This window comes from Nannobrachium achirus, assembly GCF_963921795.1.
Source record: "Nannobrachium achirus genome assembly, chromosome: 6".
Lineage (NCBI taxonomy): Eukaryota > Metazoa > Chordata > Actinopteri > Myctophiformes > Myctophidae > Nannobrachium > Nannobrachium achirus.
In genome coordinates this window covers 19,687,847-19,703,552 of record NC_137815.1, presented here as the reverse complement: position 1 = coordinate 19,703,552, position 15,706 = coordinate 19,687,847, and the positions used below count along the sequence as shown (strand labels likewise).

The 15,706-nt window shown below is 43.4% G+C and overlaps 1 protein-coding gene across 1 annotated transcript in view; it reads right to left on the bottom strand.

The window, feature by feature from the left end:
• The window catches only part of LOC308286886 (zinc finger protein 385A-like), a gene marked incomplete at both ends in the record, with an annotated part of 103,825 nt that overhangs the window by 86,818 nt on the left and 1,301 nt on the right, over positions 1-15,706 (bottom strand). Inside the window, 2 exons of the mRNA XM_080728009.1 lie at positions 5,982-6,120; positions 15,323-15,388. Coding sequence (XP_080584135.1) covers positions 5,982-6,120; positions 15,323-15,388 — 205 coding nt within the window. The remainder of the gene's footprint in view (positions 1-5,981; positions 6,121-15,322; positions 15,389-15,706) is intronic.

Sequence of the window (15,706 nt, the reverse complement as noted above, 5' to 3'; positions counted from 1 at the left end):
CATATGGGGCTGTTAAGTATGACATCATTTTGTAGGCAGAGGAGAATTTCTGCCCCCAGTTTCCGTGAATCTTTTTACTATTTTTACTATTTACACATTTTTCTTCTCTTTGTTGTTGAAAGGAAAGTGTTAGAATTATACTTTAGTCGTTATTTTTGTCTCGGATCTGTTGATATAGCGAGGGACAGAAAATGCTCTGGGGGCAGAGTTCTCCTCTGCCTACAAAATGATGTCACGGCTTAAAAGCCCCATTGATTGTTAGATATGAATTATGATACATAATTATATGATTCATTTATTAGGTTATATTCTGTGAACTACTGTCTGAACTTACAGTATAGGAGACCATGTTTTGGTTGTACTGTAAGTTCAGGCTAGTGGATTACAGGTCATGGTGACTTTGGTTACCCTGACTACGAAATCATGTATTGGTTATTACTGTATGTCACTAGTGGAAAGTTACCAACAGCTATAGACTTGTGAAAAGTGTAATTAGTCATACTGTTCCGTGGATTCTCTCAGTTATGTTAAGCAAATTGTGTTAAGCACGTTTGTTTTTGTTTATCTGTTTTACGTAGGCCTACAGTGCGTGAGAGTTCTTGTAAATGTTACTGTACTAAGATGGGGTGTTTAATGCTCAGCAGTAAATAGCTTAATGGGAGCCTGGAAGTCAGCGTCTCGTGCGCGCTCGGTGTCACCCATTGTAAATTCATATGCCACTTTTATTGAAGACAGCAGACACCGCTGCAAAGCAAGTGGACAAATATGCCGCGCACGCACGCACACACAGTACATTTTACAAGCATGCATGCACAAGAACCTCAGTGTGTGCATGTGTGTGTAGAAGTGTATATGAATACCTTCTGGCAAACTAGTGTCTGTGTACACACAATTCCTGGCAGAGTGCCAGATGAGGGTTAGGTTGAGGGACAGTGAGGAAGGGCAACAAACTGGAGCTGTAAGCACATTTCATCAGAGCAGAGGAGTAGAGTTACACTCCTCCATTCCACCCCCGCTTTGGATCTTTCTCTCTCTCTCTCTCTCTCTCTCTCTCTCTCTCTCTCCCCTCTCTCTCTCTCTCTCTCTCTCCTCTGCAGGCCATTCTCTGTCCCCCCCCACCAGGGACGTGCTGGCCATTGGGAAAAGCGGGCCAACTCCCGAACGGCCGGTTTTCACTAGTTTAAATCATTTTTTAAATGATACAAATACAAAACGGTTTTGGACATACAAGGTTTCCACCCGACAACGACGAAATATAACTCATGTAATTGGCCCATTGGCTTGTCACTTGTGATGATCTGAAATGGCAAATCTTTTGAGCAGCAGCGCTATAGAGAGATCTCTCTCTATAGCGCGCAATGAGGGCCTCAACAACTCTTTTTCCCCGGCTGAATCAGGGGCCCAGCACGTCCCTGCCCCCCACCCTCTGTCTCCCTGCCCCCCTCTCTCTTCCAATAAAACTTTTACCAGAACAGTTGCTATTTATTGGAAACTTTAATGTCGGACATCTCATTTCTCTTTCTCTGATCTATATGTGTCCTCACTGTCTGAGTACTGACATGTTGTGTCTCCATTCTGCCAGGAACACCTGTTTGGACCATCATATAAATGTGTTTTATCCGACCACAAATCTGTAACAAAGTATAACTGTATAATAATAATGCCATTAGGCCAGTGGTTCTCAAACTTGTGGGGTCCCCAGAGGATTAGCTTAATGTTAAAAAAGAAATCTCACTCAACAGTAAACAAACCAACATAAGTGTATAGGCCTACAGGGTATCTGCACATTTATAAAGTGACAATTTAAGGATTTTCAAGACCGTTTTAATACTAAGCTGGCCAAACTGTCAAATATTAAGTAAGCAAGAGGCGAACATTGTGAAAATAGCAAATCTACATGCTCACAATGGTGTTGTGAGCATGTAGATCTGCTATTTTCACAATATTTATCTGTGGAACCGAGTCACATTAAATGTAATACCTACAATTCCAAGTGCTTGTCAAGGTGGGGGTAGGCTACCCAGTTCATATATGTTTATTTTGGGGGTCACGGCCAAAAAGGTTTGAGAACCCCTGCATTAGGCCTACAGAATTAACATATTTGACAAACAAAACGATCGGTTAACCAATAGGTCTACAGTAATTTGCTCCCAAAGAGGAAGGCAGGCAGGTAACTAAATAAAAACAAATAGGCCTATAACGTTTTCAAATAATATATAATACACACCTTGTAGCCTACATTTCACTTGTCACTGACTCACTGCCACTGTATGAGCATGATGTAGATAGAAAATAGCTGTAGCAGTTCAATTAAACACCGTCCACTATACTCTCCCATTAGCTATTTTGGCTTTGAAGATTAAATCAGACAGATTTATAATCCTATTTTATGTCCCTATTGTGGTGATTAATTAGCGATGGTGAGGAATGAGGATGATAGAACGGCACATGGCTGGAATGGATGCAGATTCCTGATGCTAATGAACCAACTCCCTGGGCACATTAATTAACCTGATTATTCCCAACCTCTCTATCAACCAGTAAACATGGAAATGGGTTAATTCTATTCCACTCTAATCTCTCTCTCTCTCTCTCTCTCTCTCTCAACATGCCGTCATGTTTATTAACAGCAATCAGACATTTTTTTACCTCAGTCGTCGCCTCTACAGATGCCTGGTTTCAGTGCATGAAAACTTGAGTTTAATTTATTCGCTAGGCCTGCGTCGTGCAGTAGGCATAGAAAACGCAAGCAGCGCGTTATATCGATATCATTATGACAAATTAGGCCTCATAGAATATGCTTTAGAGTGCGTTAACTTACATTCACACAGGAGGCACCAATAACCTCGTCGGGAGCAGTCTGTTTCAACAAGGACAAGACACCAGGAACCTTTCATTCCCCACACTCTCCACCACTGGTTCTCCATGATGTGACCCATAACTGACTTGCTCGAATCACCATTCATTCTTGCAAATTATGTCCAGTGAGGTGAATGTTCTCAGTAGGTTTGATATAGGATTGTTTAATGGTGCCACCTAGTGGTTTTAAAGTAGAGAAAATAATATCCTACTTTTGACACTTGATTTTCCTCTCCTCTCCAGTAGAAGTATGGAAGCTTATTCCATGGCACAGTGGTTCTGGTTCTGTGGGTTACATTGCAATGGAAGTTGTATTTATTTCCTTGTACATGAAGCTAGTTAGCATTTGTTTTTTTTTTAGGTTTTTAGAAACCTTTTTTAATTTTATTTTTCTTTACGGAATATATTGTTTTTCTAGATAGATATTCATTTGCATTTGTTATACTGCTGTTGATGTACTGACATTTAATCTTGTTTATTGTGATATTTTATCTGCTTATTGTAAGTCGCTTTGGATTAAAAGCATCTGCTAAATGCCTAAACTGTAAACTGTAAACTTGTACATAGTGACCGATCATTTTTTTCCATTAATATGAGCATCAGCACCTGATCATTCTGTATTTTTGTTGGGCATAGTTTAAATCAGGGGTCTTCAACCTTTTCAGGCCAAGGACCCCTTAGTTGAGAGAGATGAAGCAGGCACCCCTACAACCTGTTCATAGATTGCATATAGTTTCATGGTTTGACAGCAACAATCATCAGTTTTGGATTCATGTCAATTGGTGTTTTCAGATATTTAACCACTTGAACCGTCAATACTTAATAAACTTGACCTTCTTTAACTCTGTACTTGGTCTGCTCTTTTCCCCTCTACACAAAACCTCTTTGACGAAAATAGCCGGCTAAAGTTCTCAGAATATGGACACAAGAAAAAAACTTCCTTCTATCACACAAATATTTGGAGGACCCCCTGTAGTAACTGCGCGCACGCACACACACACACACACACACACACACACACACACACACACACACACACACACACACACACACACACACACACACACACACACACACACACACACACACACACACACACACACACACACACACACACACACACACACACACACACACACACACACACACACACACACACACACACACACACACACACACACACACACACACACACACACGTTTTATTATTATTTTGCATTACCTCAGTTTAAATCTTTTCTTTACAATAAGTGCTTGCATACTGCATCTGTTGTACTGTTTGTTTACAATGCATGAATGCTATGCTATATACTGTACCAATATTTTTGCAATTTTGTTGGTTTACAATACAGACTGTAAGTGCAAGGTTTTGCACTTTTATTTACATTGAGCATTCACCATTAAGAAAATGTTGCAATTGTTTCTTTACAAATATATGCATGTACCAGACAGTTACTCAAGAAGGCATTTGATCAAAGGCAAAATTGTATTTCAGAGTTAAAAAAGGTAATTCTCAGGAGGCTCTAGAACATTCCCGGTTTGTTTCCTTATTGGACTGAAACCCCCATATTCCAATATCTCAGTGACACTTCGGTGGCATTATGGGGGTGGCTGTAAGTTAATTAGAGCTGCCACAACAACTACAATATCATCAAAAATGTCAAACATATCTAAAGGGAGTTCAGATTTCATAATGTCAAAATCCTTAATCCTGCCAATAACATGTTCAATGTGAATACGGGCATTAACAACTCTTCTGTCATCATCTGAAAACAGACCTTTGGATCTCAAGCATGGAGGAACCTTTGTCAAGAAGTAGTTCTTGGATATTGAACTCTCTGATTGCCATCAGGATATCGCCCCTCTCTAGTCGATCAACGATACCTGACCTTTTGACAATTTCCATGTCATTCACGCATCCCTCTGCTGATTTTGACACAAATGACACAGTTCCTGCTGGTGTGCATGCCACCAAAACTTTAGCAGTAGGTCTTCCCTTCAATTGTGAGTGTGTCTGGCTATTGGATTTTGCCAGCGAAGGCCTCTGTATGGGTACCTCAGTGCAGTCTATGATAGCCCGCACATACTGGTACTTTTTGAACTTGAAGCATTCAGGGGAGTACAGGTGCATCTCCTCTTGTTGAGGCCAATACAGAAGTGTCTCTAATGCTTTTGAGAGCATAGGCACCCATGTAGATATAATCTGAGATACAGCGCTGGTGCAGTTTCTAAAAACATAGGCGAGGAACTTATGCGACAAATTGAGTTTCAATTTAATCAGAGTTAACAAAAGTTCGTTTTCGGGGGACAATTTTCGCTCTGGTCCCGTTCTTGTGTCCGCGATCACCTGGCACCTCTTCGCTGTTTGAGACGGCACACCTTTGAAATAATGTAGAGGGGGCATTTTGGAGTGCACCTGATTAAACACCCACTGGAAAAGGGCATAGTTCTGTAAGCCAGTGTGCAGACGCATGAGATCATCAGAATGCTTGAGGGAAGCAATATCATAATGTCCTGGCAGCAGTGGCAACGCGCAGGCACTCGTAGGCTCAAGCCCGTATCAGAGTGTACGGTGGAGAGCTATCCACCGCAAATTTGAGGTGGAAAGCTTTCCACCTCAAGTCAGAAAATAAGTGCAGGACATCATAGTACGCCACGGTGGAGACCTATTCACCATGACTGACTAGTCTAGATTGACCAATCAGTGAACGGGGTGTAGAGCCTGTCTGTCTGATAGTAAAAACAGAGAGATGTGTTGGGACTTGCGGTGGAAAGCTCTCCACCGCGAGGAATGATGTAACGTTGTAGTTTCATGACTCAAAAAGACTCGAAAAGACTACACCGCAGTGTAAAGCCTTCCACCGCCCAGGCGACTATGATGCCGGCTTCAGAAGCATGCCCAAGACCTACACCTGAAACGGGACTGACTGGGGTTTGACTTGTGCCTTCCTCAATAGGGTCTGGGGATTGACTGGAAGATTCATTACCAGAGGGCCTACCAGAGCCAGATTCTTTTGTGGGAATGTTTTCTCTTCCATGCCATGTCACACCATGCCTGGATGTCAGAGATGTGCCTTTGTCATTGTTCGGATACCAAGTCCTAATCATTCCAAAGTTGTCACTTTGGCTGCCCTCGTCCGAATACCCCCTCATGTACAGGGATGGATGGGGGTGTTTCCCAGTGGGTTTGCCCAGTCGAAAATGATTCCTGCAGATTCGGGTGTTGCCGTTGATCTCGCAGAGGTCTTCTCTGTTGATGAGCTTCAACCACAGTTGGCGCCATTGTTTAGGGACACTGTGTAACCTCAGCTGCTCAAAGACATGCCCTTTCATTATCCACCTAAAACAACAGAATATACATTACACCAGGGGTCTTCAACGTTTTCAGGCCAAGGACCCCTTAGCTGAGAGAGATGAAGCAGAGACCCCCTCTATATATTGTATACAATTAAATTAAAAATGTTTATACATTTCTTCTTAGATTTGTTTGACAGCACTATCATCATGTTGGAGTAATGTGTATTTTCAGACATTGAACAACTTGAACCATCAAATACTTAATGCTCTTCTTATCCCTCTACAAACAGTTATGAAGTTATCTATGTACTTACCTTGGACTGCTTTTCTGTACTGAATACTGATAGTAAAAATTTAAACTAAATCAAATAAAAAAACGAAGGAACATACAAATCCTTTCATTGAACAAATCCATCGCGAATTGAGACAGTCAAACGTAACTAAATATAAGAGCATTTAGCGAGAATTCTACAGATGTTCTGCATGTATTTAAATAATTACCTGTCCTTATATCGCCGATCATTGTTGCACCCGAACACAGCACATCGATTTACTCCTAACTCCACCCATAGTGGAAAAAACAACAGCTTCTGTAATCCAAATCACAGAGAAGTGAAAACATTTGAAGGAAAAGGAGAAGTTCCTTGTTGTTCCCCTTGGTTGTTGGTTCCCATTCAGTCCCACAGTTCTTCACCAAAACACACACCCATTACCCACAAAGCATGTCGCCATTTCCAAGATGGCGCAGTTTTACCTACCCTCAATATTTATATTTATATTCTCAAGATATAGGCTACCATACAAACACAAACAAAGAAGTTGTAAATTCACTATTATTCCGGGATCACTGCGTACGCGTAGGCCTGGAACAAATTACATACAGCTATGCACATGCAGCATACCATCAATCTGTCAGCAGGGGGAGCTATGGTCTACTCTAGACTAATAGAATTCTGAGCACTGGGTAGGTTACTTAGGGGTCACAGGTGTAGGAATCAGCAGATTCAGAGTCAGTAGGACACAGGTGGCAGGAGCATACCGTTCTTACCAGCCAGACACAGAAATACAGGACAGAAAACCACTTCAGAATCCACACTGCTATATTCCATGGTATGTTCATTTCAAGCTGCAAATAACAATAAATACACCCCAAAACTGGAATTATGGACTGGACATTCATCTGTTTATATCTATCACTGTTGTCTACTGCGTAGGATCACTCCCATGCTACCTGTGACGTAATGAGCAGCAAAGGTTGGAAACTGCGCACACACACACACACACACACACACACACACACACACACACACACACACACACACACACACACACACACACACACACACACACACACACACACACACACACACACACACACACACACACACACACACACACACACACACACACACACACACACACACACACAGGGGTTAAAGTCAAAATAAATTCCAAGACCATGACCAATTTGTGATTTTAAAAACATGGCTTGCACACCAATATTTGGGGTGTTTCCCTGATCTTCCTCTGATCTGCCTTCACTGAATGTGTGTGTGCCAGCCAATCCATACTTCATTTTATAGAAGTATCTTCTGAAGTTCTGTTGGACTATGCTAGTCTGGCCAATTCAAATACAGTACACATATCTTGAAATTATAACTGCTTTTTAGTTTGGAGATCACTTGACAAGCGTTTTGACGACTTTGTCATTCACGCCATGGACTGATCCATAGACCCTATGGAATCCTCATGACTGAAATCAGTCCCCAGGACTGAGAACGTTAACCCCTGTATTTAAGAACAGCACTTGAGTAAATGTACTTAGTAACTTTACACAACTGGGAGACGGGAGATCAAATGTAGGGTCATGCTTCTCAGTGCCACTATGTATGCAGTACTTATGCTAATAATAATAATATATCATAAAGTCTAATGAACAATCAAATTCAGAACCGAGTAGCTAAGCATTAAATGAAAAGGAAACTTTATATGCCTATACAAAATGACATTGACCCATGGACTGTCAGATTATAGAACCTTCAAAAGATCCAACCTGCCCTTTGAACCAAAAAAGAAAATAAATGTAAGACTGAACAGTCTTAATTCTCAGTCTTAAAAGTAAAATCACACCCGTGTGAACTGAGCGGTGGTTGTGGAGGCTACGCAACAGCACTACTGTGTGTCACAGTGTGTGTGTGTGTGTGTGTGTGTGTGTGTGTGTGTTTGAGAGAGGGTGTGTGTGTGTGTGTGTGTGTGTGTGTGTGTGTGTGTGTGTGTGTGTGTGTGTGTGTGTGTGTGTGTGTGTGTGTGTGTGTTGCTCACCCAGGGGTGTGCGTGCATGCGTGCGTGCGTGCGTGCGTGCGTGCGTGAGTGCGTGAGAGAGAGTGTGTGTAGGCCTATTGCAGTTGATGCTCAGGCTAGACTCAGCAGCACCCTCTCTGGCCACCAGTGGTATTAGGCTACATACACACATACATACACGGATACACGGATACACACACGGCCATGCTATGGAGCGGTCTACCACCGCTCAAAAAGGAGAATAGAAGTACCCAAGTTGTCCATGTGTGCAGTGGGAGCAATGGTGAGTTCTAAGGAAACAGAGGCGGGTTAAGCAGTGGGTTCTCCAGTCACGATGAGCAGTCCTCTTTCCTCACAGTGTCCACTTTAAACAGAAGAGACACACAGAAAAGTGATGTTAGATGAATGAATGCAGGACAACATGTCTCTCACAGAAAGGCAAAAACCATCTGAACCCATTTAAGTACCATGCATAGTAGTACATAAGGACCGCAGGAATACACAAGAAACGGAGGGGGAGAGAACTTTACTCCGTTTGGTCCGGTTTGACTCCCAGTACGTAACACTCCGGATGATTTATCTCCGTATACGGACGCTTACGGACAGCACCCAACTGGACGGACTCAACGTACAAGATGTATCCGTAGCAAGAAGTACCCACGGCCACCGTTGTCAAACATAGGCGCAGTAGTGAGGACCATTACTTTTCCTCTGCTCTATGACAGCGGTTCTCAAACTATGTGTCCAAATGATAAATATATTGTATCAAGAAACGGTAAAAAAGGAATGTCGCAACTCGCAACAGGACGGCTTGACACACACACACACACACACCGCCTATCCTCCACCAACAGCTGCCAACAAGACGAGGCACACAAGAAGAGCTGATTAATTAGCTGCAGGGGCTCATCATACTTGGGAATTTTATGCGGGTGTGTTTTGTTATAATCACTCCGGGTCCTGATCCATATATGTGGTTAAATCTGTACCTCGCGGAGTTTTACATTTACCGCGAATACCACTACTATACTCGGGTCGCCTCTCCTCCAAAAGCGAGATGGGTGCAGTGACCACCGTTATAAAACATAGGCGCAGTAGTGATGAAAATTACTTTAACTCTGCTCTAACAGCGGTTCTCAAACTGTGTGTCCCATAATAATATATTTTATCAAGAAACGGAAAAAAGGTTGTTACACAAACACTGAAGAGGATGCCTCGACTCCTCATCACGCATCAACAGTCATCAGCTGAGCACAGCCACAGACAGCGAGGCACACAAGTCACAAGAAGAGATGATGATGCGGCTCATTTATTACTTGGGAATTATGTTCAATATATGAGCGGGTGTGTACGTGTGTTTTGTTATAATTAGCCTACTCCGGGTCCGCATCCATGTGGTTAAATGTGTACCCTCGCGGAGTTGCATTTACCGTGATAAATGTTGCCGACAGACGACAGACAGCAGATCCAGTCCAGACTGTTATTTATACTGTACCAAAAATCACGGCGGGTCAAAAATCTGTGGTTCTACATTATTTTGACTAAATGCTTCGGTTTTTTACACGTGTGAGAACCTGCACCTTCATGTGGCGCGCGGCCCAAAGGGGAGCAGAATTGGAGCGGAGAGCGGGTCGGCACATAAATAACGTGCATGTCTACTATGCATGGGGCCGTAATTAACGTACGTAGTTCTCACCCAAAAACGTACACAAAATCAACCATACGTAACTATAAATGGCCCTTAGTCTTCTTTTACATCAATCACTTCATAAAAGAATAAGGGTGCCCGCTGACCTACTGGTCCGGGTGCATACCTTAGGCATTGCCACAAAGCCATGGATGCCTGGTTGCGTCGCCGGTTCGATTCCTGATCCGGACGACCTCATGTCACTCTCCGTCTGTCTCTACCCCCATTTCCTGTCTATCAATAAGGGCATAAAAGCCCTAAAACAAATCTTTCAACAGATTAAAAAAATAAATAAGAATAAAACAATATCTTGTGAAGCATCACATTAAAAACAGCATAGACTGTTTGTTTATGTTTTGACCACAGAGGTACTGTGATTAATGATGACATTAATTTGGTTGTACATTACCATAAAGCAGATTAACAGATTACCATAGGCCATACCGTTACACCTCACGTTCAGTGCACACGTAGCAGTGAAGTGTCACACAGAAAAGTGATTTGAGATGAATGAATGACACCATAGAACTACTATCAATAAAACGGCCATAAATCACTACACATTGAATGAGACACACACTTATTTAACTGGCTAATACTGAGTTACACGTGAGGGATGCATGCTGACCCCAAGTCTGTCACGATAATGACATTTTACATGACGATTAATTGTCACTCAAATAATTGCGATTAACGATTCAATTGTGTTTTTGTCGTTGACAATTACATTTCTGTTTGGCTTTTAGGCTTTGAACTGAAGTTGCACATGGTAGACATGACACAACCTAAATAGACATTACTGACATATTTGACAACTTTATACTTAAAAATGAACATTGATAATGGATATAGCCGACCTACAAGCTCACAACACGTCGCGATGCGACACGTTGTGAGCTTGTAGATCGTCTATTTCCGATATATTTATTTATGTAATAATTGTGACAGCCCTAGCTGACCCCTGTCTGCTAGTATGACTCCACAGAATGTACCCAGAGTGTGACAATGATGATGATGATGGCTGATGATCTCTGTCTGGTAGGTGTAAGCGTGGGATCTCTTCATCCAGATGAGATCTTAGCACTGCTCTTTCAGCCATCGCCTTGAGAGAACTGAGAGGATCTGGAGCACAACAGACAGAGAGGAAGGAAAGAATATGTTTAAGTGGATAGATGGATGGGGGGCTGAAAGGCAAAGGGTAAAAGCAATGCAACACAATCTAACAACACAAGATGAGGGTCATTTGACTACTGTGCTATCCTCTACATCAGGGGTTCCCAAACTTTTTTGTCTCAGGGCACCCCATGAATATTGTTTTAATCCGAGGCACCCCTACATTTTTTCACTCCCAGCACCTTATTGCGACCGTAGGTCGCACTTACTATCAAAACCTGCACAAACTGTGAGTGAGTCCGTCAGTCCGTCAGTCTGTCTGTCACACCTCACACGTCACACTCTTGCCCTGCTCATATCTCCGCAACCGTTGCCCCGATCCATGCCAAATGTTGCACACACGTTCCTCGCCTGCCAAACTACAACCTCCAAGGACCCCCGGAGCTCCAGGGACCCCCAGGTCCCTGGGGGACCCCCAGATGTAAAAAATGACCAAATGTGCTAAACTGACCAAATGACCACCCCAACGGGCCTGCTCACGGGGAATTCCCGGGGACCACCGACTCCTGCTGCTCCAGAACGGATGCAAAAGTGGTGGCGCCCCCAGTGGAGGACCCCCTCCACTGCAGCTCACATAAAATGCCGTAACTCCGGCTAGGAGCGACCGGGACAGCCGGGGCCGGTACCTATTCGTCCGCCTTGCCGGCGCGGAGACCCCACCCCTCATTCTAGCGCCACCATGAGGCCGATTCTTGCAAAACACATTTTTGGACACTGCTCCTACAATTTTTGCCCTAAAATCACGCAAATCGGTACACAGTATGTCTACACTCATCCCATCAACATGAATCTCTCCCATATAGCGCCACCTCCAGGCCGATTTTTAAAAACACATTTTTGGACACTGCTCCTACAGATTTTGCCCTAAAATCACTACACAGTATGTCTACACTCATGTCATAAACATGGATCAGGAAGATTTTGGCCAAACACATTTTTGCCCTATTTGTGGAGATAAGTGACCTACGGTCGCTTATCTCCCGATTAGGGAGCCTTACTGGTATTTATAGCATATCGTCGTTGTAGGGTGGAAACCTTTTGTATTTATAATCTATAAAATGCACAAAACTAGTGAAAACAGCCGATCTACAAGCACATAACGCCTCGCATGTAGATCGGCTGTATTCACTAGTTTTGTGCGACAGTCTTGTATGATGAAGCAGGGCTTTGCTTTACCAAAAGACATACACATTTGAAACTTGAAGATACAAGGTTTCTGCCCGACAGTGACAATATTTTAGTCATTATGTTGCGAGGAAAACGTTGATAACTTTTGTTAGGACTGAAAATAACGTTGTACTTTTAAAGTTTAAAATGATACTAAATATTTTTTCAAGTGTCAAATAAATTCCAAATGTTATCAAATTATCTTGCGGCACCCCAGGGTGACCCCTCAGTTTACAGTTTACAGTTTAGGCATTTAGCAGACGCTTTTAATCCAAAGCGACTTACAATAAGCAGATACAACATCGCAATAATAAACAAGATAATAGGTCAGTACATTAACAGCAATATAACAATGTAAATGGATATCTATCTAGAGAAAAACACAATATAATCAAGTTCTAAAGAAACCTAACAAACAAATGTTAACTCGCTTCATGTATGGTCATTGATTTTACTGTAGTGCTAAGGGTTTAGGTGGAGTCTGAAAAGGTGAGTCTTCAGTCCACGGCGAAAGGTAGCGAGTGAGTCCGTTGTTCTAAGTGCGACAGGGAGTTTATTCCACAACTTGGGAGCCAAGAGGGCAAACTGTCTCGGACGAGTGGATTTTTGCCCTGGAGTTTTTAGCGAGGGTTCGGTCAGCATCCCTGTGTTGGCTGATCTAAGTGAACGAGTGGGGGTGTAGGGGTTGATCAGCTTTTGGAGGTATGGAGGAGCCATACCTTTGGCTGCTTTGAAGGTCAGCATCAGTGTTTTGTATTCCATGCGGGCCGCAACCGGGAGCCAGTGGAGGCTGCGGAGAGACATGTGAGAACTTAGGCTGGTTGAAGACCAGTCGTGCCGCGGCATTTTGGATCAGTTGGAGAGGTTTAAGTGCACATGCCGGGAGACCAGTGAGGAGAGAGTTACAATAGTCGAGTTTTGATATGACAGATGTCTGAATGAGGAGCTGCGCTGCCTCCTGGGTGAGGAACGGTCTGATTTTACGGATGTTATAGAGTGTGAACCTACAGGACCGGGTGACTGATGCAATATGTGCCTTAAATGATAGATGGGTGTCCAGGACCACACCAAGGTTTCTAGCAGTCGGAACTGAAGTCACCAATGCATTATCTATGGAAATAGTGAGATCTTGCATGGGGCAAGACTTAGCTGGGAAGAAGAGTAGCTCCGTCTTGTCCGGGTTCAGCTTGAGGTGGTGGGCTGACATCCACTGTGAGATGTCGGCCAGACATGCAGCAATGCGCTCTTCCACCTGGGTGGCAGAAGGGGGGAAGGACAAAAACAGTTGAGTGTCATCAGCGTAGCAGTGATATGATAGATTGTGAGCAGAGATTACAGCACCATTTGGTGTACAGGGAGAACAGCAGAGGGCCAAGTACGGATCCCTGGGGGACTCCCGTTTGGAGGGTTCGGGGGGATGAAAGCAAACCTTTCCATGAGACCTGGTAGGTCCGGTCCGACAGGTAGGAGGAGAACCACTTTAGTGCCGTCCCGGTGATGCCTAGGTCAGCAAGGGTGTCCAGGAGCAGCTGGTGATTCACTGTGTCGAATGCCGCTGATAGATCCAGAAGAATCAGGACTGCAGAGTGGGATGCAGCCTGGGTAGCATGGAGTGCTTCTGTGACTGCTAGGAGTGCCGTTTCTGTGGAATGGGCCGGTTTAAAACCTGACTGGTTGGGGTCCAGCAGGTTGTTCTGTGAGAGATGGAGAGAAAGCTGGTTAGAGACCACACGTTCAAGGATTTTTGAAAGAAATGAGAGGAGGGATACCGGTCTGTAGTTCTTGACGTCCGAGGCGTCAAGAGTTGGTTTCTTGAGGAGTGGTGATACTCTGGCTGTCTTGAAGGCAGCTGGGACACAGCCTGAAGTTACAGAACTGTTGATGATGGCGGTTATGAAGGGGAGTAGGTCAGGTGCGATCGTCTGGAAGAGTGGAGAAGGGATTGGATCCAGGGCACAGGTGGTAGGTCTAGAGGAAGTCACTAGTTTTATGACGTCATCTGCAGAGAGAGGGGAGAAGGAGGATAGACATGTTATGTTACCCACTTTGAAGACCCCTGCTCTACATACTGTGTAGCCGCATGCTCAGTATGTTGAGCAAGGCACAAACAATGCCAGGCTTATGGGATGCATTACCGAGGGACTTCTATTGCAAGAAGAAAAAAAACATGCATTTACCGTTGAGGTTGGATGAAAGCTTGAGAGATATGTTCAGGTCTCAGCTCCTCCATGGTTCAGACTGGTTGAAAGGGTTCATGTCTCTGTTCAGACCCTCAATCGTCATCATCATCATCTGACTCTTCCTCCCTCAGTGCAGTGATTCCTCCTTTCGTGTCTGTGTGTGTTGAAACATTTTGCTGCAGTCGGGTGGAAACCTTGTATGTCCAAAATGTAATATCTTAAACATTTTATCAACATCATACAATATTACAAGAGTGTCGCACAGACAAACGTAAAAATGTGATTGTAGTTAATTTACCCCCCATTGATTCCGGATGGATCCGGAGAGGATACATGTATTGTACATACATCTTAGGAATGCGACAAAATCAGACTCAAGTCTCCACGTGTGAGTAATCAATAGGGGGTGAACTACTCCTTTAAGTGAGCATAGGGAGGCCAGGAAGGAGGGAGTTACAGCAGTTTTGAGATGACAGAGGCCTGGATAAGCTAGTAAACTAGCCTCCTGCCTTCTCTGGCCGACTATTCTGCTGCTAGAGAAAAACACACATCGATTGTCTTACTGCAAACTAAATAAAATCAGCTAAAATGCACTCTGATGTTCAATCCACAGAAACAAAAATATGAAGAAATCCGTCATCTGAAAAGAAAGAATCACCTCTTTCTTCCTGCCCAGCTTAGCGTGGAGTCCTGACACATCACTGGTCCTGGCTATATTCAGCAGCTGGAGGGAACAAACAACATCACATTAAGGTGGTGGAGTGTTAGTGTTCAGCTTCCTCACAGAGCAAAATGCATTATTTACAGCACAATAATGAATGAGTTATTGCTAATAAATCTACTTTGTGATTGATTGCACACCCACTCCTGTATGGTGCATTGAGAGAAAAGTGTTGACTGGGATATCTTACTCGTTGCTGCTGTGTTGACGCACACAAAGTCAAAAACATGTATATCAGACAGTGTTTCTCCAATTTTTTTAATTTCAAGGTCTCCCCTTAACTCTGACAGTGTACAAAAGGAACAAAATGGACCTGTTGGT